The following is a 21,440-nucleotide window of genomic DNA, read 5'->3' on the forward strand; positions in this document are numbered from 1 at the left end:
CTTTTGAAGCATTTTGTCCAGGAATGCAAAATGTCTATCTGTGTCCTCAGCAACACAAACACACAAAGTGGGTGTTTGAAGCATTTCCGAAATGTTGATGACGCTCATGTGCCTCGGGGCATTAGTTTTGCTAATGAATCATATGCAGAGGGTGGTCTCACCCCCTCAAAGAACGTGACTTAGAAGTGGTTGTGTATTTACATTAATATGAATGCAGCCACTGTTGCGTGAGAACATATGATGAAGGACTTCATATTGATTAACAAAAAAATCAGTAGAATGCAAAACTTTTTGATAATGTAAAGATGTATTTGGTCGAAAATGAATTTATACTGTAATATCAATATATAGAGACTTACAAGCAAATGCTCAAAGTTTAACTTGCAGAATTAAACTATTTTTTATTTTGGGTTAGGTTTTGGAGAGGGAAGGTTAAACATAGAGATAATGAAATAATGAGTTCAAGTGTATAGTAATTTACCTTGTCAAACAGTTCATGTAGGTTTATATGAAATGGATATAAAAATGTTCAGCATCACTTTCTATAATGTAAAGTATCACTTTTTTAGTGTGCACAGATAGTAGATAACCACAGAAAATATTTTGGCCTTATCCCAAGGTTTGTGAAAACTTGTTGGAATTTTTTTTTGACAATTAAGCATTTACAAAGTCTAAGTTGAAGTATAAGCCATTTTGCTTCCACTACATTATTGTTATTTTAAATTATCTTTACATTATAAATTATCATTCAATGTACAGCACATATTAAGTTGCATTTCCTGGAATATTCCTCTAATGCCGTTACTAAAAGATGACAAGAATTGGTTACTAATAAGATGGATCCATAAAAAAACATTCCATATCATTAGTGTAATTTATTGCTCAATATTAGCGTTTGAGATGCAAAGGCAGCAATGACTAATGTAAAGGTACAGTTAGACAAATCATCAATCCAAGGGTTTTCCTCTTTAGATGGGCCCAGTTAAAGCAAGGTACAGAAGTGTGCTTTAAGGAAAATTAGGTTAGAAGAAAGGACTTTAGAAAGAAAGGTTTAGTAGAACCTCAAAGAGATAAAGGATGCGGGTTTGTGGGCTTTTGAAACGTTGTTATGACAATGCTCAATATTTATCCTCCACACAATTTACAGTTCCTACACAAAGTGAGAATGGCTGGGGCAACTTCTTAGCGAAGAGTTGTTATTGGCTCAAGTCTACGAGAAACAGTGGAATATCAAAGTAATCAAATGTCATTTAAATGGGAAAATATCACATACATAATAGTCAGATTAAGGCTACACATTGCTTTCTAAAGTTGCCAATAGTGTGGCAGTGAGACATGGGGTAGTTTGGAGAAGAAAAGAGGCTAGTGTGAAGACTGAGACCTTGAGAATGACAATCTGAAGGACAAAGGGCCTTCGCCACTGGCAGCTATTGACATCTGGCTGGAGCTCTGTTTGCATAATGACTTTACTGTTAGCACTCCATCGCCAGCTCTCACATCTGAAGGTCAGTGTGTTCAATAAATGAAAACAGAAGTCTGAAGAAAAACAGATTTCTGGTATTTTCGATATATAATGTTTAACTGAGCTGTTCATCCACAATATTTTTTTTTTGCATTTATTTGTTGTTTGCATTCATTTCTGACTGCTAAATCGTCTCAGTTACTAGTGTAACCCCGTTCCCTGATGGTCGGAACAGAGGCGTTGTGTCAAATACTGACACTAGGGGTCACTCTTGGGAGCCCCAAACACCTCTGACGTATTCAGAACAGGCCAATGAAGTTGGAATGTGGAATTTGCATGTCTGGCCACTACCCCGGACATAAAAGGAGGCCAGCGTGCTCCACACATTCAGGTATGTGCTGAATCACTACTTGAGTACTAATGGAGCACACCTGAAAGGGGCATACCACATATGGGCCTATTAGTGAGTTCCTCCACAAAACTCACAACAGATGAGTCAGAGTTGTCCAAGTTTTACCTGTTATTACCCAAGATGTGAAACAAAACTGGTTGTATGTGTTGCATGCAGCGCCCCAAACTGTCTTGGAAGCATCTGTTGTAACAACACCACATCTGGACACTCGTTCTAGGGAAACTCCTGCCTGAAGAAATGCAAGGTCCGACCAAGGGCTAAAAGTGCGACGACAGATCAGCGTGATGGCCACATGGCCATGGCACCATGCCCATCTCAGGACTCAAGCCTGAAGCCAGTATTGAAGCGGTCTCATATGCATCAACCCCAGTGGTGTGACCATGACCGAGGATGCCAAATGCCCCAGGAACCTCTGAAAATATTTCAGTGGTACCACTGTCTTGTGCTTGAACAGTTTCAAGCAGTTCAGCACTGACTGGGCACGGTCTTGTGAAAAATGTGCTGTCATGATGATCAAGTCCAACTCCACTCTGAGAAAAGAGATTTTCTGCATTGGGCCAAACTTGCTCTTTACCCAAAGTCTCTGTTGGGCTAGGTGTTCAAGGACCAAGTCCCTGTGCGCACACAACAACTCTTGCGAGTGGGCTAGGATTAGCCAGTTGTCAAGGTAGTTGAGTATGCAAATGCCCACTTCCCTTAACGGGACAAGGGCAGCCTCTGCAATGTTCGTGAAGACGCGAGGAGACAGGAAAAACCTGAAAGGGAGGACCTTGTACTGATATGCTCGTCCTTCAAAAGTAAACCACGGAAAAGGCCTGCGCCGAGGAAGGATCAAACTATGAAAGCACGGGTCCTTCAGGTCTGTGCCATGAACCAATCTTAATGTTGGGCACATGACATCATGTTTTTCTGTGTAAGCATCTATAGGGCCCAATTCAGTACTCGCAGATAGGGCTGCATGATATTGGAAAAAAACGTACATTGCGATATTTAGTTTTTCTGCAATATATGTTGAAATGTAAAAACAATTTCACCAGATGATTTGAATGGCTCTATTTGAAAAGAATTTACATTCTAGAATAATTGGGGTGATTTTGTTGAGGAGTGAATCTGCATAGAAAATTATATACAAATTACAAGCATAGATAAATAAAATAGAAGAAAGATACAATTGAAATAAGTATTGCTTTATGTTTTTCAGGTAAATCTAACAGTATTCAGGTACAGAAATTGAATAATCAAATGTAAAATAACTGTAACGGTCACCAGCTGGAGTGCCCTTGAGAGCCACCAGAGGGCACGCCACACCAGACTCTCATGTTCACTCACAGACTACATCTCCCATCATTCTCTGCCTGGACTCATTAGCACTCATTATCACATTCACCTGTATCTCATGTTCTTGTTTAGTTCACCCCATATAAGCCTGGTTCACCACTTCACTCACTGCGAAGTTTTGTTTAGTGTCACACTGCAACTCTGAGCGTTTTCCTGGTTTTCTTGGTTCTTGGTTCTTGGTTCTTGGTTTTTGGATTTCTTGCCTGTTCCTTGGATTACTCTCTTGCCTCTGACCCCTGCCTGTCTTGTTTTTGTTTTGTTTGTTTGGACTGTCTATCTGTGTTTTGACCCATTGCCTGTTTATTGGATTACGTGTCTGGATTGCCCCTTATTAAAGCTGCAATTGGATCTTACCTTCGAGTCTCGGAGCAGTTTCGTGACAGAAAACTTTGCCACACCGAGATCCAGCAGTGATGCCAACAGATACAGCAGTATAAATCCTGCGTCTCCGTCAGGGGAATAGGCTGATTGAGAGGTATGTCGAGGAGTTTATTGAACTGGCACATCTCACCTCAATGAACACAGAATGCCTTAAGATCTTTTTTCGGGGAGGGCTTCATTCATGCCCTTGCATGATCCTCTCGAGACATTGGAGCACTATATTGATCTGGCCCTTTTGTTGAGCGGCTCATTGTTTACTGTGGGCGGAGTAGAGGAGGAGCTCCGTGAACCTGCACTATCCCCTCAGCCTGAGCTTCTCCACGTCAGCCCTGCCGAGCCTGCGCTCCACATCAGTCCTGCCGAGCCAGAGCTTCACGTCAGTCCTGCCGAGCCAGAGCTTCACGATGTCACTTCTGCCGAGCCAGAGCTTCACGACGTCACTTCTGCCGAGCCAGAGACTGTTCACGTCACTTCTGCCGATCCAGAGACTCCAGAGACTGTTCACATCACTTCTGCCGATCCAGAGACTGTTCATATCACTTCTGCCGATCCAGAGACTGCTCACGTCACTTCTGCCGATCCAGAGACTGTTCACGTCATGCCCGCCGAGCCAGTGTCTCCGGACAAGATGGCCGCCGCCGAACCAGTGTCTCAGGACAAGATGGTCTCCGCCGAGCCAGTGTCTCAGGACAAGATGGTCTCCGCAGAGCCAGTGTCTCCGGACAAGATGGTTTCCGCAGAGCCAGTGTCTCAGGACAAGATGGTCTCCGCCGAGCCAGTGTCTCCAGACAAGATGGCCGCCGCCGAACCAGTGTCTCAGGACAAGATGGTCTCCGCCGAGCCAGTGTCTCAGGACAAGATGGTCTCCGCAGAGCCAGTGTCTCCGGACAAGATGGTTTCCGCCGAGTCAGTGTCTCCGGACAAGATGGTCGCCGCCGAGCCAGTGTCTCTAATTATTGGACAAAAAACTTTCTAGAATACTGTCTAACACTTGATGGCTGCTCTGTCAAGTCTTCGTCGTCGGTTAGGAACCTGGGTGTGCTCTTTGATACCAATCTTTCATTTGAAAGTCACTTGTCTAGTATCTGTATATAGTATCTGTCATATGCTCTCATTGACAAATGCGGAACAATTAGTTAATGCGTTCATGACATCAAGGCTAGATTATTGTAATGCTATTATGGGTGGTTGCCCTGCACGCTTAATAAACAAACTATAGCTGGTCCAAAACGCAGCAGCTCGAGTTCTTACCAGAACCAGGAAGTATGACCATATAAGCCCCATTACATAACACATTATAGAATTCTATAATTCATTGTTAGGCTGCATAGATTAGGTCAGCCGGAACCAGGAACACTTCCCATAAATCCTGATGTACTTGTTACATCTTAAGAAGAATGGCGTCTACGCTAATATTAGTCTCTCTGTTTATCCCGAGGTTTACACAGTCCACTGGATCCAGGCCGTATCCAGATCTGATGAAGGACCCGCGCCTTGACACGACGACAATGCAGTCCGGAAGTGTCAACTAGTCTCTACCCTGTGAAGGCCTCCTTCCCTTCCCTTTATCTCTCTACAGATAAAACGTGGTCGGGATAATTCCGGTTCGCGTGGCTATGCGGAAGCGATACAAATTCTGTATTATAAATTTTAAGTCCAGACAAGTAGTTTGTTGAGGGTTGGTTTGTAAAGAAGGACTACACGCATGCACACATATATATTTAAATGTGCATACCTATAGACTAAACACATAATACGCATGTTCACAGCATCAGCATTCTCACAGGTTCACGTTTTTAAAATTTGCACAGAGTGTAACTAATGTCATAATAACTAATGTTCGTTGCGACGGAAGTGAATCAATCAAAACTAACTTTAACTGGACAATAACTTTATTCTAGAGCGGCTGTAAAGCCCAAACAATCTCTGTTACTTTAATTTCAAATTATCACTGTAAAGCTGCTTTGAAGGGAAAGCTGATGACCACCGGACTCTGGTTCACTGGACTCTGAACCTTTGGGATCATCGGACTTGAGACCACTAGACATGGGACCACTAGAACCACTGTAAATAGGATCTCTGGGACCCCTGGAGTCAGGGCCACTGAGACCACTAGTCTTGAAACCTCTAGACTTGGGACCTCCCAGACCACCGTACCTTGGGAAGCGGCCTTTGTGGGGAGCTGGAGCATACCTGGCTGCTTCTGAGAGTGCTGCTTTGTGATTGGGGGAGCTGAAGGGCTCCACTGCTGTAGAGCTCTCATTTTCTCGAGGTGGAACATATGCTCCACTAATTCCCCATAGATCCAGTGGTGGAAATTGCACAGCTTTGACGAGGGAATTTGGGTTTTAAGGCCTCCATAGAAGAAACTCTTCAGCCTAGTTTCACCATTGCACAGCTTTGATGCTTTGTCATGGAGCACCTGAGCATAAGCCCTGATGGAAAGTTCCCCCTGCACCGGGAACAAGAGAGTTTGTAGACTGGGTTTTGGTTGATAAGGTGGTCCCTCGTGGAGCTGAGCGGAGGAAGTTCACTTCAATGTGCTGTTTGCTAGATTCAATTCTGGCTGCTTCGTTCTGTCAAGAATAGAACCCAAGTGCAGAAAAGCTGTAGAGTATTTAAGAGGTTTTAATAAATTTAAATTATTTAAAGGTTCTATTTAACTCCTCACTATTTAACCTTGCTTGCCCCATAAGGCTCCATCTTGGGACCAATCTTTTTGTCTATCTATCTATCTATCTATCTATCTATCTATCTATCTATCTATCTATCTATCTATCTATCTATCTATCTATCTATCTATCTATCTATCTATCTATCTATCTATCTAATAGAGAAATATGGAAAAAAAAAAAAAATTATATCATAGGGAGGATCCCTGCAGACTCTCATGATGACTGTGTCAAGGTCAGTTAGTCTCTTACAATATACCATATGATGTGACTATCCAAAACCTTGGATATAATTATGTTATAATTATAATAAATCAAAGTTATTTATAACTTGTACCCCCCCCCCCCCCCCCCAAAAAAAAAACCTGGCCTTACATTTAAAATCTTTTTTGAAAATAAAATATGAAAATAAGATGTATAAAGAAAATATGCATTGTCTTTTACTTTGTTTACCCCACATAACATTTCATGACAATTGATTACATTTAAAATTTTGTTGAGATTAAAAAATATATATATTTTATTTTGTACACTCGTTTTTTTTATTGACCCATTCACACAATGAAAATGCCAATCCTGTACAGTTTTCCCTCGAAACTGTGCTATAAAAGCAAGTCAACAGATTCCATCTAAGCTTGCATATCAGTGATTGTAGATAGAGCTCTCTTCCTTTATTTTTCTCAATCTGAGAAAATGAAGTGAGTTGTGGTGGGATTTACTGCTTTCTCATAGATTTTTTTTTAATGTTCTTGAGATGTTTGTTTTTAATAAGGCTGCTGGGGCATTGTTAGATGTCTACCAGTACTCGCCATGACCCTGTATAAACCCATGGGAATTCAGATGTTTACTCCCTGGAGATGTAGCCACAGCTGGAGATCTAAACCACCACTGCACCCTGCAGACATGGGATTGAGTTCTGAATAGACACAGTCAAGATGCTCAACTCTGGTATCCTATTTGGGAAAACAGACAGTGCTAACTGAGAGCAGTGGTTTGCATAGATTGACTGTAAGTTCAGTTTCTGTTCAAGCTCAGGAGTTTGTAAAACTATTGCAGTGCATTTTGGTCTTATTTATGTTTAAATTGACCAACCTTGATATAAAAAGGAATACTGTTTTATTCACATTAACTTAGTGTTTTTTTTGTATGTCATTGATTGTCAAAGCTGCTGATTTTCCACTGACTGCAGGTTTCAGTGAGATTTGATTGTAAAGAAGAAAGACTCAAAAAGGGACATTCTTTGAAACTGCACCTCTTGGATCTGTTGATCCTTTCTCTGACAAATGATAAAAGCTCTGCCTTAGATAAGGAACAATGTTTACACTTTTCTTCTCTCTCTTGTGTAAATAACACAAGCACTGGAGAACACTTGCTTACCTAATTCTTCTAGTGTAATATTTAATGCCGCAATTAAGAAAGAGTTATTAGACTTCTTGTTATACTAGAGGAAAACAAATATCAAGATTAGAGAATAAAGAAGTGAGAGGAAGAAGAATTAATTTAGAGAAAGGCTGTAAATGTGTGTTCGGCTTGCCTTAATCTCCAGCAGTGGTGTAGCGGACAGGCACGCCACGGAAACACTCCGGAGCACGGTTTCCACTTGCTTTAACATCAGCCGATTAACATGCTACCTTAGCATAACGTTAACTGATTAGTTTGTTAGCTTAGACAAAAACATACTAGACAATAAGCCTGCTATGGTATCATAATTCTAACGTAGCAGCCTTTGCTACAAAATGATTATCTGATTATCTCAGAATAATCACAATAATGTGATTCTAAAAAAAAAAAAAAATTGTCATCAAACTTTTTCTCAGAAAAAATACATTTTTAATGTGTATATGTGTTAAGTTTGCTGTTTCAAACTAGATTGATTGACTGAAAACTTCTATTTTAAAGCGAGTAGTGAAATAACACTACCCATGTGTTTCAAAGGCTTTACGTAGGTCTTTATGGGGTTCCCTACAGAGAGCTTGTCAAAGGACCATTCACAACAGCTGGCCTGTGTTGAGGTTTTTCACCAGAGATCAAATTGCCGCATTGTGACGGACTAGGAATATCTGACCTTACGATTTAACACTCTTTTGACACACTTTAATAAAAGTAAAAAAAAAAAAAATGAAAAAGAAATATACTTTAGCATATATAAAAGAAGTATATGGAAATAATATACTTTAGAGTGCTTTTCTGACCCGCTTAATTAGGACTTAATACATCTTCATATGTTAGTCATTATTACTTATATTGTCTTTGAAATAGGGTTTAAATGTGCTGTATGTACTGCCAAGCATTTATGGTTAACTAAAATATACTTTAATGTAAGTTCTATTGAAAACTGAATGTCATGTATATATTTTTATTTACACATTTGTTATGTTGAGGTTGCAATTAATTTATATTAACTTTAGAAGTAACGTCAAATTATAAATCAAGTACTTTACAGATGCTTTAATATGTTAGTCAACACATCAAAATAAGATAAACACATCAAAACACTTCTATACTTCAAATAAGTCTACTATAACACAACTTAATCTTATTAAAACAATATTATTCAAACTTTTAGTTTGACATTATTACAAAGTGCACTTTTTAAAAGTGTACTTAAGTGCGTTAAGAAACATAGTCATGAAAGTGTAACTTTAAGTACACTTAAGTGGCATTTTGTTTCATTAATATTATATTATCTTCCATTATAGTTAAACAAAAGATTTGAAGTACAATACAAGTGCACATTCAATACTATTAAGCATACTTCTTTTTCACAAGAGAGAAAGATTTGAACAGGGGTATGCAACTAGGTTTTTATATTTTCTGAGGAAAATATGAGTGACACTTACCTGTGCACAAGGTTGTAGTTGGTCTGAGTATTTTTTAACATGTTGCTATGTGGTTGCTAGGTGGGTCAGGTCCCTAGGTGGTTCATGGTCCCTATTTCATAGTTCAGAATAAGTTATGTGCTGAAGTTTAGTGCTTTAAAATATGTGTGAGAAAGAGTAAGAAAGGATTGACTGTAGCACAAAGGTCCACTGATGTGTCTCTGTGTAATATACACAGTGTGTGGAGTCTCTGTATGTTTACTGTGGTGAGGGCTTGAACAGTGGCCTGTTTGTCTGTAGCCAACATAATAAGGATAAGACAGGGAGCAGGCTTCACTTTAAACCATTATAAAACAGGTAAAGGCCTCTTTTACTTCTCAAGTCATCAAACATCACAGCATGATTTCACAATTTCAGCTATTCAGGATAGTAGAAATTTGTTTAATTCGATAATAAGATAACTCTTTAGGTCCACGGTAAAGGTTTCTACCTTTACCGTGGACCTAAAGAGTTATTTTATTATTGAATTAAACAAATTCTGTGTGTTAGGGGCACATGAGCTGATGTTTGTGTGGATATTAGTCTAATGTGATTAATGGGTTCGGCTGCAGGAATACACTCTTATAAAATCACTTTAGTAAATAATTCATAGCAATAGAACACACTTAATTCAGCTTAGGGTATAAATAAACCAGCAGTTTAGGAGCCCTCCGCTTCGGTCATAAAATCAGCTGTTGAAAGAATGATTGAAAATCTGAAAACTCAGATAATTCAGCATGACTTGAGCCCGTTTTCTGTTGTGGTTTAATTAATCAAACACTGATCTCTCCTGAAAAGATTGAACTGTAGTTAGTCAGGCAGTTAACTTTTCTTCAAGCCTTCATCATCTGTTTTTGCTAACTGAATTTTAAAAGTCTTTTATGTATAGATTTTATTGTTTTACCTTTTTACCAGGTACAGACTTTCAATCTAAAACAAAGAAAAATCCATCATATATCCATCAAATATTAATACAATATAAAAATCATCACATTGCATAGTTAAACGTTAAATAATCATAAACTGTGTCAGTCTCAGTGCTTGAGATATGAGACTTTGATGTATGAAGACAAAGAGAAATCAAGGATGATTTTTATACTGAGTAATTTCCAATCAAGCTGTTATTTTTTTAATTATGAAAAATGTGAAAAATCATTTAATTGTGTTTATTGATGATACATATGTTTTCTTTGATTTTGTAGTGCTGGCTCGGCTGGTTTCGGACCTGCAGGCGTTCTTGCTGGTTCTGGACAGTGAGAATCTCAGTTATATTGCTCAGGCCCAGAAAAAATCCATCTCAGAGCTGCTATATAAACTACAGGACAATAAGGACACACCAGGTAAACACTTGGTTATATGAAGTAAATGTGACTGTATATGTAAGTATACACTGCCGTTCCAATGTTTGAAGTAAGAAAGATTTTTGTGATGTTTTTGAAAGAAGACTCTTAAGGTCCTTGCACACTGCGTCCGAAATTCTCGTCCGAAATTTCCCCACGTTAAAAATAAATACGACCTCACGTTGTGTCTATCACATTTACACACTGCCTCAGAAACTCTAGTCCGTCATAAAAAAATTCGGATTGGGTTTGATTTTCTGCATTTTTCACATCCGTAGCAAGCATTTTGAGAGGTGTTTTGACAGTTCAGAGCCACCGAATGACGAATACAGTAAAACTACAGTAAAACCAGTAATGTTGCAGAATAACTCCAGACAGGAGATGAACTCAAATGCTGGGTTTATTTACAAAATAAAAATTAATCTATAAATTAAACCAAAAGAAACAAAAGAATCCAGGAAGCAACCAGGTCTGTAGTCCATGTAGCAAAACATTGACAGTAGCAGACTGATTAAATTCCACCATACAAAGAGTGCTCTTTTGTTAAAGTCTCCCTGTAGTCAATCATTTTATCCCTTAAAACTAATCTTTGATCACCAAAATGACATATTTAAACTTTTTTTCCTAAACTTTTAAGCATATTAAAAACACCACATTGACAAATAAACAATATTAAAAGCTTGATTTTAACCACAGGGGGTATTTAAACGTCCCATATGTGCGCTATCACTGCAGCACAGCTCCAACAAAGCTGTCATGTTTTATACAGTTTTTTTTTTTTTCATATCTGTCTGGAAACACTACAGATCCACCTGCAGCTGTAGTGACTGACTGAACTTTACCCATTTTTCAGGATAAAGAGAGTCAGTGGAAGGTCATGGTAAGATTGGGGGGGGGCAGATGTTCAATTTGAAGACCGTTACTCTCATATAACCTATAACCTATATAAAAACATCATCTTTACCACCATATTTTAAGACTTTTATATGTAAATGACTTCTGTTATGGATGTCTAACCTCTTCATACTTCAGTTTATAGCTCCACTTTGGGTTTTGGGTTCTTACAAGCTTATGAATGTTTATATAATATAATAAATTACAATTTTATGTGTTTATATGTTTTATGTTTAGTAGAGGATGCAGAGTACATGATTATGAACTGTCCTTCTGGAGGCCCCAGTGATCTCAGGGAAAGCACCACTGCTGAGGCTCATTTGACAGAGGAACCTATTTCAGTCACCTCTACTGAGCGACTGCAGCAAGGGGTGAGTCCAGCCCTCATGACTCCATGATTTGATATAACACTGAAAGATTTATTGACATGGTATGAGCTCTAAATAGAATGTTACAGCTTCAAGTTCTTGCTCATCAAAGAAAGAATTTTGTTTTGTATGAAAGCCAATATTACATACGAGCAAATATTATTTGAGTTGGTATGGACCCTGTTTACTTACTCTTTCCTCAGTCTTATCGTGCACCATTTATCTGTTCATAGTCAGTTTTCCAAATAAAAAAAGTCTTTCTAACCTTTCATCACAATGTAATAATTGCTCCAGTCACAGCACTAGCCTTTATTTATTTTTCAGCCTGCTTTTCCTACTCAGTCACATAGAAACCACAGCTAGCCCTACATTTTAATTTTAATATTTATTTTTTTTGTTATTATTTTATTTCTTTTAAGTTTAAGCGTTTCATCTAATATTTACATTTTATTTTTTTCAGCTTAAATAAAATAAATAAAAACTATTATTTTTATTTTTTTTAAACAGTTACTACTTATTAAAAATATTAAGGACAATTTGTTATTATGAAAGTATCATTTTATTCAACAGTTTAGTTATTCTCTATGGGTGCTTCTCAATCGGAAGGCTATGTCCTAGACAGGCTGCATATCAAGGCTGCCAAGTAATCAAGTGACGTCAAAGCACATCCCATTTTTTGAAGTATCTTTGGAAGGCAGCCTTCGTTTCGCGTCCTTCATTTGGCTTATTTTGAAGAATGCATCACTAGGGGTGTGACGGTTAGTATATAACCGTGAGACCGACGGTTATAGTTGAACACCGTCATTAGAACTCTATAACCGCCAAAACCGTGTTATTAAAATATTTTTTACAAACATTTTTTATTATAGAGATTGTTTAAATACTAATTAAAAACAATTGTTAACAGTCTTTGTTATTAATGGTCTACGTCGTTTCCAACTGTATTTGATTCTTTGCCAAGTAGCTACCCCCTGATCGACCGCCAATCATTTGAGATAGAAATAAAAGCTATGATATAGTGATGTGCCATCATTATGAGATTTATTAAACAAATGAAAAACATTTGCAATAATAAACATTAGCAATGAATATTTGCAATCGAGAGACATGGTTTTTACCACTTAATGAAGTTTTGTTTTGTAAATCGTCAGACATAATTTTTACCACTTCATTAAGTTTTGCTTTGTAGAAATCCTTTCTTTAAAGCGAATTTCGTTTTGTACAAATTGTATCTTAATTTTAATAAATGTTTCATCAACCAATTGCATGTATTTAATAAATAAAATAAAATATAGGAGACAATATAATAACCGTGACATCGAGGCTCCAATGCGCAGCGTTCACTTGCATTGCATTGTGAAGTTGAACTAACACTGCATCTCATCGTAAATGAATGAAACTCAGAGTAGGCTATGCCTCATACATTAGCATTAAATATCTTTGTTCAGCAGAGCATTGCATCGTCCATAGACCGCAAAACAATCAGCGGATGGCGAGCGGGTGCGGCTTTGAAATCTGGTCAAAAAACGCTGGTGCGGATGATGAGTTTTGTGATGCAGTTGCGGATGAACTAATACCCCATCTGCGTATCTCTATTGATAACAACATTGAACACTACACAAATATACATTTTATTCAAACTAAATTGTCCTATAACAGATGAACATCGCAACACAATTTAAAATCAGAGATGAAAGCATTGTGTCATGGAACAGAAGAATGCAGACAATGGTAAAATCCAAAGAGTGTTTTTGAGACACACACACACACACACACACACCTCACAGTTAGGTAACTGGAAGGCTGGCTGGATTGAAGACGAGATGATCACTGAAGACTGAGGAGGACAGAAGACTGGACAGTTCTAGATGGAATCACACAGGTAAGTATCCACAGGTTGGTAGTCGGGTTCGTGTTCAGGGTAGAGTGATGAGACCATATGCTGATGAGTGTGTGAAGTAGGCTTAAATGGAGTGGAGCTGAGGAAGGTGATTGATGGCAGGTGTGGATGATTAAGGAGAGTGTGCAGGTGGGAGCCAGGAAGGATCATGGGAAATTTAGTGCAGAAGTGACTTGTCTTGTTACTGAGGATTGTGACAGTACTCCCCCCTTCCCTGAAGGCGTGACCTCACAGCTTGATGAGGTAAAGCTGGAGGCTTAGTAGACCGTGGATATGGCGCAGGGATGCTAAAAGGAGTAGGCGAAGGGATGGTGATCGCAGGTGGCGGAGGAATGGTGACAGTCTGACGACGAGACCCTGGCGGCAATGATGATAGTTGTCTGGCACAGACCCAGAGCCAACAGCCCCAGCCCCAGATGGAGAGCCGATGGAGAAGGAGACTGGCACAGGAGGCCTAGGCGACAATCGTCTGAGGAGCCAGACTGCCCAAGGACTGAGGCGATGCCAGTGTGATGAAGGACCGAGGCATACCCGAGGGGAAGGAAGAGCCTGCTGCAGCCATAGGGGTAGAGGAACTGAGCATAGCGGAACATCCGCAAGTCTATGGCAGAGGTGAACCCGGGGGAGTCAAAAGGCCTAGGCCCTAGGGTGTCTGGTGGAGCCGAAGGAGGGAGGAGCCAAAGTAGAGCCGACAGGTCGACAGGCCGAGACTATCTGAGGCCGGAGGCGGAGCCACTGGATCTATCAGCTTAGGCGCTGATGGTGGTTGCAGGACCTGAAGCTCGACCGAAGTGCTTGGCATTGCAGGAGATGGCGAAGGGCTAACAACCTTCAGTAGAGGTGGGGCTGGAGGACTGGCTGAGCAAGAGACAGATGAAGGCTAGACAGGGTCGAAGGTAACAATACATTGTCCATGCAGGTGTCTGTGCTGTCTAGAAACAGCGATGAAAAATCCACCAGGGTCCATGCTGTCCTCTTATCTTCTGACACTGGCTGACGCGTCGCGGCGGGTGGTAGCTCTCCGTCTGCGGGGGGCTCAAACGTTTCCTCCATGGTCGATGGTGGTGGAATGGGCTCTGTGTCCGGTTGTGTCCTGGACCTGAGGTAGGCACTCTCCAGACAGTGGATGATAGAATCTCTCCGGTTCAGCCCAGAGGTGTCCTAGAGGAGGTCTACAGGGTGATGGTAATTCACCCCGATCCAGAACAGTGACTTCAGGTTCTCATGGTCAAAGGGGCTGGTGATGGTAAGAAAACAACTCCGTAAAAACAACAAAGTCCAAGCTTTCACAAGCCACAATGGCAAATCGTGCTGCATAATCCATTTTAGGTTTGGTCTTCTGTCATGGAACTGAAGAATGCAGACAAAGGTAAGATTTAAATAGAGTTTATTGAGACACACACAGGATGTAAACAGGTGAGTAACTGGAAAGTAGATAGTTGAGAAGATACTGCCAGGGTAATGTTTGTTTGCTGGCAGAGATGACAGGTGACTTGAAGGCTGGCTGGATTGAAGATGAGATGATCACTGAGGACTGAGGAAGACATAAGACTGGACAGTTCGAGACGGAATCACACAGGTAAGTATCTACAGGTTGGTAGTTGGGTTCATGTTCGTGTTCAGGGTAGAGTAATGAGGCCAGATGCTGAGGAGTGTGTGAAGTAGGCTTAAATGGTGTGGAGCTGATGAAGGTGATTGATGGCAGTTGTGGATGATTGAGGAGAATGTGCAGGTGGGAGGCTGGAAGGACCATGGGAAATGTAGTGCAGAAGTGACTGGTCTGGTGACTGAGGATCGTGGCATTATGTTTTGTTGTAAATCAATCATATAATGCTAAATTGTTCATAATGTAAACCACTGGGAGACCACAGACAGTTGTCATTCACTGTATTGTATTAATGGAAAAGTCAGTTAATATAACTATTTTTATTATTTCATATTTCCTATGCCAACATTGCCAACATTGTCTAAATGGACACCCACTGTCAGACATTAAAAGCTGTTTTATGTGTATGTGGGGGTATTTGAATCACAGTGGAGAATTCCAGAAATGCATTATAATGATGCCATGTACTGGTAGTAAGCGCACAACGTAGGAGATCCAAAGAAACACTTTATTTAACAATACTAACACTCAGGATATATCACAGAAATACACAACCACGTTAACTCAAACAATACCGTACAAGGAACTGATAGAACTAAGGGTTTAAATACACAGGGAAAGGTAATTACACTGTAAAACCTAACAGTAAAATGTACTAAATAAAATTGAGTTCACAGCACTCAAATATTACCGAAACTTGAATGACTGAAACAGAACTCAAACTGAATGAATTATAGAACATTTCTAGATCCCAGAATGATAATTGTATAATTAAGTGATTAATTAAGTGATGATTGAGCATTAGTGATGAGCACCTGCTGTTAACAAGCAGAATCACTGAAGGAAAGAGAAACACAAGAACTACAACTGACTTCCAGCCACAGCAAAATCAACTGGAGATAAAAGAAGACATTAAATATCTCAAGATCTCAACAGAGGAGGATTAAACAACTCCACGAACAGCATTACAAGCTTCACTTATTATTAACCACTTTGATATGGGCTGAAATATGTGCCACCAGAAACTGAATTTGAATCATTTATATTTGAATTTGAATTGATAAACTTGAATAATTGCATTGGAAAAATGAATTTGAATCACATATTTTGAAATTGTATTGTTTAATTTGAATAATTGCATTGAAAAACTGAATCTGAATTGTATAATTTGAAATTGAATTTGTTTGGAACTGAAGTCCAATAGCCTACAGTTTGATCCTCACTGAAAATTCAACTCTCTATGTATCCTCACATTCAGTTCTCACAATTCAGATTCAGATCACTAAATTCAATTTCAAGTTACTGTAACAGACATCCGGGTAGTTGGAGGATGAAGGAAGAGCAATCGAGCGCAGATCGATATCGATAGATAGAGTTCAGTGTCGCAGGATCATCACTCAGCACTAAATATGCCAGACTGTTGTGCTGCTTATGGATGTTCGAACGAAATAAATGAAGATAGATAGATAGATAGATAGATAGATAGATAGATAGATAGATAGATAGATAGATAGATAGATAGATAGATAGATAGATAGATAGATAGATAGATAGATAGATAGATAGATAACATTTCACAGGTGAGAATGTGTTTTATGATATACTATATGCCGCCTTCGTCCGGCGGCGGCGGGAGGCGGAGAGTTCCGTGGCCCGCGGCAGCGTCTCTTCTCCAGGGCAGGAACACAGCCTCACCTCGCTGCTGCACCGGTCCCCGCTGATCCAGATGGGACCGGCCAAAGACAGTGGCCGGCGGACGGAGAGAAACAACAAAGCGGGGCTGTAAACTTCACTTTGAAGCAGAAACTCTTAGTTCAGAAGGGTGAAGTTTCTGTTTGGACTCAGAGCTGTGAACTGATTATAATAAATATTCTTTGTAGCCTATTACTGTAACACATTAATTAGTCTCTTTGTTTTGTTTGTTACTGCACATGATGATAAAGCTACACTTCTAAATCACAAACAAAACTAACTTTAATATTTATATAAACGCTGTAAGGAAGGAGACGATCAGATATTAGAGTTGATAAAAATAGACTCAAATAATAATTTACTATTTTGTGTTTTAATGTGGAAACATCTTGTATAAACTCAGGGGATTGGCTCTTACATCACATTGTATTACAGGCTTGCTGATGTACAAAGTAAACCAATACCATTCAAATGTTTAAATTAATTAACATGTATTTTATTTTCAAATATGGATAGTCACACCATTGTAGCCATTTTGCAGAAGGGCAGGCTATGCTAAGGTAAGTAGCGATAGTTCATTTTAAGATTACTTAAGTGTAAGAATGTGACTAATAAGCCTAGGCCTACTAGCACTAGGCATTATATTTTGAACATTGTAGATTATATTAATATCAAAAGCCTACATTTTCTCTGGACTCGATCATAAATACATGTCTGACCTTTGGAACGGACCAAAAAAAACTAGAAAAAAAATATATATATATATGGGTCAAGGCGAGGCAAGCACTTATTCGTCGTTTTATTGCTGGTACTGTGCTCCAAAACGTAGGTGCTGATTGGCCGAAGAGGAGTACTGTGTATCTTCGCCACTAAACTCTATCTATCGATCTGCGCTCGATTGCTCTTCCTTCATCCTCCAACTACCCGGATGTCTGTCACAGTAACTTGAAATTGAATTTGGTGATCTGAATCTGAATTGTGAGAACTGAATGTGAGGATACATAGAGAGTTGAATTTTCAGTGAGGATCAAATTGTATTGGACTTCAGTTCCAAACAAATAAATTCAATTTCAAATTATACAATTCAAATTCAGTTTTTCAATGCAATGATTCAAATTAAACAATACAATTTCAAATTATGTGATTCAAATTCAGTTTTTCAGTGCAATTATTCAAGTTTATCAATTCAAATTCAAATTTAAATGATTCAAATTCAGTTTCTGGTGGCACATATTTCAGCCCATACTTTGACTTTATTACTGCCATTCGTCTACAGAAGTTCTTATTAGAATTAACAAAGGTTTAGAAGTTGATGATTTGAGTTTCATTTAAGGTCACCATGATGGAGATCAGCGTTTGCTTTAGTTGGGCTCTTGACCCTTGACTTTTGCACTTAAGATTTTCTTTGGCTGCTATAATTGAGTGTTATAAAATATATTTGTTATGGCACAAAAGGCAAGGTAAAGTCTGATCGGGTGTTTTGATTCTGAAGGATTGATGATGACAATCATCATTTAGTGACTTGACTCACTGATTTCATTCAGAGTCTGATCTCTGATTAAAAGGGCAACATATTAGTTTTACTCAAAACTGTGATTCTACAGCATAAGAGCTAGCCATGTTGTGACCATCAGATAATATGAAGAATTTTACATAGTTTCACAGAAAAGGTATAGCATTACTAAGACTCACACAGACATCAAGAATCAGCATATGAATCTCAACAATGGTGACCATTAAAAAATGATTCATGCTGCTATATAAGTTTCAGCTATATAAGGTATTTAAATGCAGTGTAAAGTTTAATTGTGTATTAAGAAATATTATTGTTTTAGTGGACTCAATTAAAATAAATTCAGAGTACTCATAACTATTGTTTTTATAAACTTAATTGAATTGAGGCATTCGGTTTCCTCAAATGAAATGAGTTAGCTTAACTTGTTGGGTTTTACAGTGTAACAGAATTAGAAACAGATGTGGAACTAATAAGTAACTAGGGAAATTAACAGGCAAACAGAACTCAGGCAAACTGTAGGAGGGAACAGAATGAAAACAAAACCAAAACAGAATGAGACCGTTACAAATGTAATTCAGATTTACAAGAAATCAAAAATAATATTCCAGTGCATCCCCCTGAGTGATTCATGGTTAAAAAACAACGATAGCAGTATTTGCTTCAAGGACAGAATCCAGCTCCAAATTATGAGTGAAATTAATTTTAATTTGTTGTAAGAGTAGGGGATTGTGTTGTGTGCAAATTTTATTTAATTTTATTTTAACTTTATTACAAATTGCAGCATCATACATAGTTTTAAAAAATTAAGAAAACAGACTTTAGTTAATTAGTACTGTCGCAACCAGCATCTACAGCTTTTACCTCAATGGATAATTTTTCCACTTGAAATTAATGGTCCCTCTGTAATTTCTTGTTTGTTGCTTTAGCCAATATGACAGTGTTCTTGGACTTTGACTGGTCGTGTGATCTGAACATGTCAGTCCCCGCGAGGCGACCCGCTACTTGTAAAATAAATAAACTTTTATTAGGTTACTGATATGATGTGCATAATTTTAAACTGATTTTAAAAGTATCAGTCATTACTTCATTAAAAAAACTTTTCATGAGGAAAAAATGTATTTTTTCCTCATGATGCCCAAACGCATGTTCAGCGCATTCAGTCTGTGTTCAAAATCGGTGTTTAAAATATGCTGCGATGAAAACAGTCAGAGAATGTGTCAGCTAGTCGTGTGTCCCCAGCATTAGTCTGCTATCAGTGGCTCAAACCTCCGTTACTAACTCTAAAATGACGTTTTGGAATTAGCAACGGAGGCATTGGATTAGATGCGTAAGAAATTAGTCCTACATACAAGAGCGTTTTAATGACAAAAACTTTACAAACGTCTTGAAATACATAATCTGAACAATGTATCGAGGTGTGGTAGCTGTAGTATAAGCGGAATAATTGACTTCAGGCCGTTGAATTATTAGAAAAATAATGCACACTGTCGTCAATTATTCCTTACTTAATGCACACATAGCCGTGGATTATCTTGCTTATACCATGGTCACTTGCCAACACTACAAAGTTAAAGCTGTTATTTGCAGCTTCCATTTAATTGGAAGGGTAAAAAAAAAAAAAAGACAGTTATTTTTGTCAGTCATGACTCGTTAGATCTAGCTTTAAATCAGAAACGGAGATAAAGTAGTGTAATAAGACTTCATTTATTTGAATAAATTATCCAGAGAGAGATAGAGATAGAGTATTTCCAGGGACCCCAGTTCAATAGTCTGTTAACACACATTAACTAAGGTTGCGTTCACACTTGCAGTTCGATTCGCTTGATCCGGACTAAAAAATATATATATATAATTTCTATATAAATAAGGGAAAATGTACAAATCAAAAGTTTGGGATTGGATTATTATTATTTTTTTTTTTTTTTTTTACATTTTTGAAAGAAGTCTCTTATACTCAACAAGGCTGTATTTTTTGATACAGTAAAAACAATACAATTTTAAATAATTACAATTTTAAATATATTCCTGTGATGGCAAAGCTGAATTTTCATCAGCCATTACTTCAGAAATAATTTGAATATGCTGATTTGCTGCTCAAAAAACATTTCTTATTATTATCAATGTTGAAAACAAATATGCTGATTGATATCGATTTTTTTTTTTACAGGATTTTTTGATAAATAGAACTTTCAAAAGAACATAATTTATTTGAAATATAAATCTTTTGTAACATTATAAATGTATTTACTGTCACTTTTGAAGTATTTTTAGAGCATGGTAAAATTAATGGGGCCTGGGATTAAATTGTAATGCTTTTCCCCGGCCCAATAAGTACCCTGTACTTTTGAGGTCCTTAGTGGTCCCTTCCTGTGACGAGGCCTGGGGCAATGTTCCCAACTGTTATGTGTGGTGTGCCTCAATATGTTTGACATAGACATACAGTATGTAAGGGATATAGATGTATAATGCAATGAATACCCTAAAAACATAATGGTGTGTGTATGTGCCGTGATGTGTATTTTAGAGTACACTAGTGTTTGATGGTGTTGTAATGTATACTCCAGGGCTCATTACAGTGTGTAGTTGCACTGTGATGTGTATTTTAAGAGACACTAGCTGTATGGCCATAATAACAGGGCAGATGGGCAGGCTGCACACTAGTGGTTACGAGGCCCAGAGCGTCGGGGTTGGACCAAAGCTTGTGTTGTGGCCACCTGATGAGCATCTCCCAGCTTCAGCGTAGCCTCACTGTGGTCTTGCCCCTTCATCTCACCCAAGGGTTGTTCAGGGCATGAGGTCAGAGGTCAAATCTTGCCTCGTAAACCAAGGTCTTTCAAGTGGGCAATCACATATAAACAACAGGGACAGGAAGTACTAAAAGAGCAGAGCTGGAAGAAGAACCGCTATGAAAACTCACTCATGGCTGTGAGTAGTGATTCACAGCCATGAGTGAATGGCTCCAATCTCCATTAGAAGATAGAGCTAACTGCTAAGGTCCTAT

At 38.5% G+C, this 21,440-nt stretch overlaps 1 protein-coding gene across 1 annotated transcript in view; it reads left to right on the forward strand.

The window, feature by feature from the left end:
- Nucleotides 1-21,440, forward strand: part of LOC308680968 (actin filament-associated protein 1-like 2) — a 77,412-nt gene that overhangs the window by 6,092 nt on the left and 49,880 nt on the right. Inside the window, exons 2-3 of the mRNA XM_081349454.1 lie at nt 10,326-10,463; nt 11,595-11,728. Of these exons, the coding sequence (XP_081205580.1) occupies nt 10,326-10,463; nt 11,595-11,728 (272 nt within the window). The remainder of the gene's footprint in view (nt 1-10,325; nt 10,464-11,594; nt 11,729-21,440) is intronic.

Source organism: Scardinius erythrophthalmus (genome assembly GCF_964197995.2).
Source record: "Scardinius erythrophthalmus genome assembly, chromosome: 20".
Taxonomy (NCBI): Eukaryota; Metazoa; Chordata; class Actinopteri; order Cypriniformes; family Leuciscidae; genus Scardinius; species Scardinius erythrophthalmus.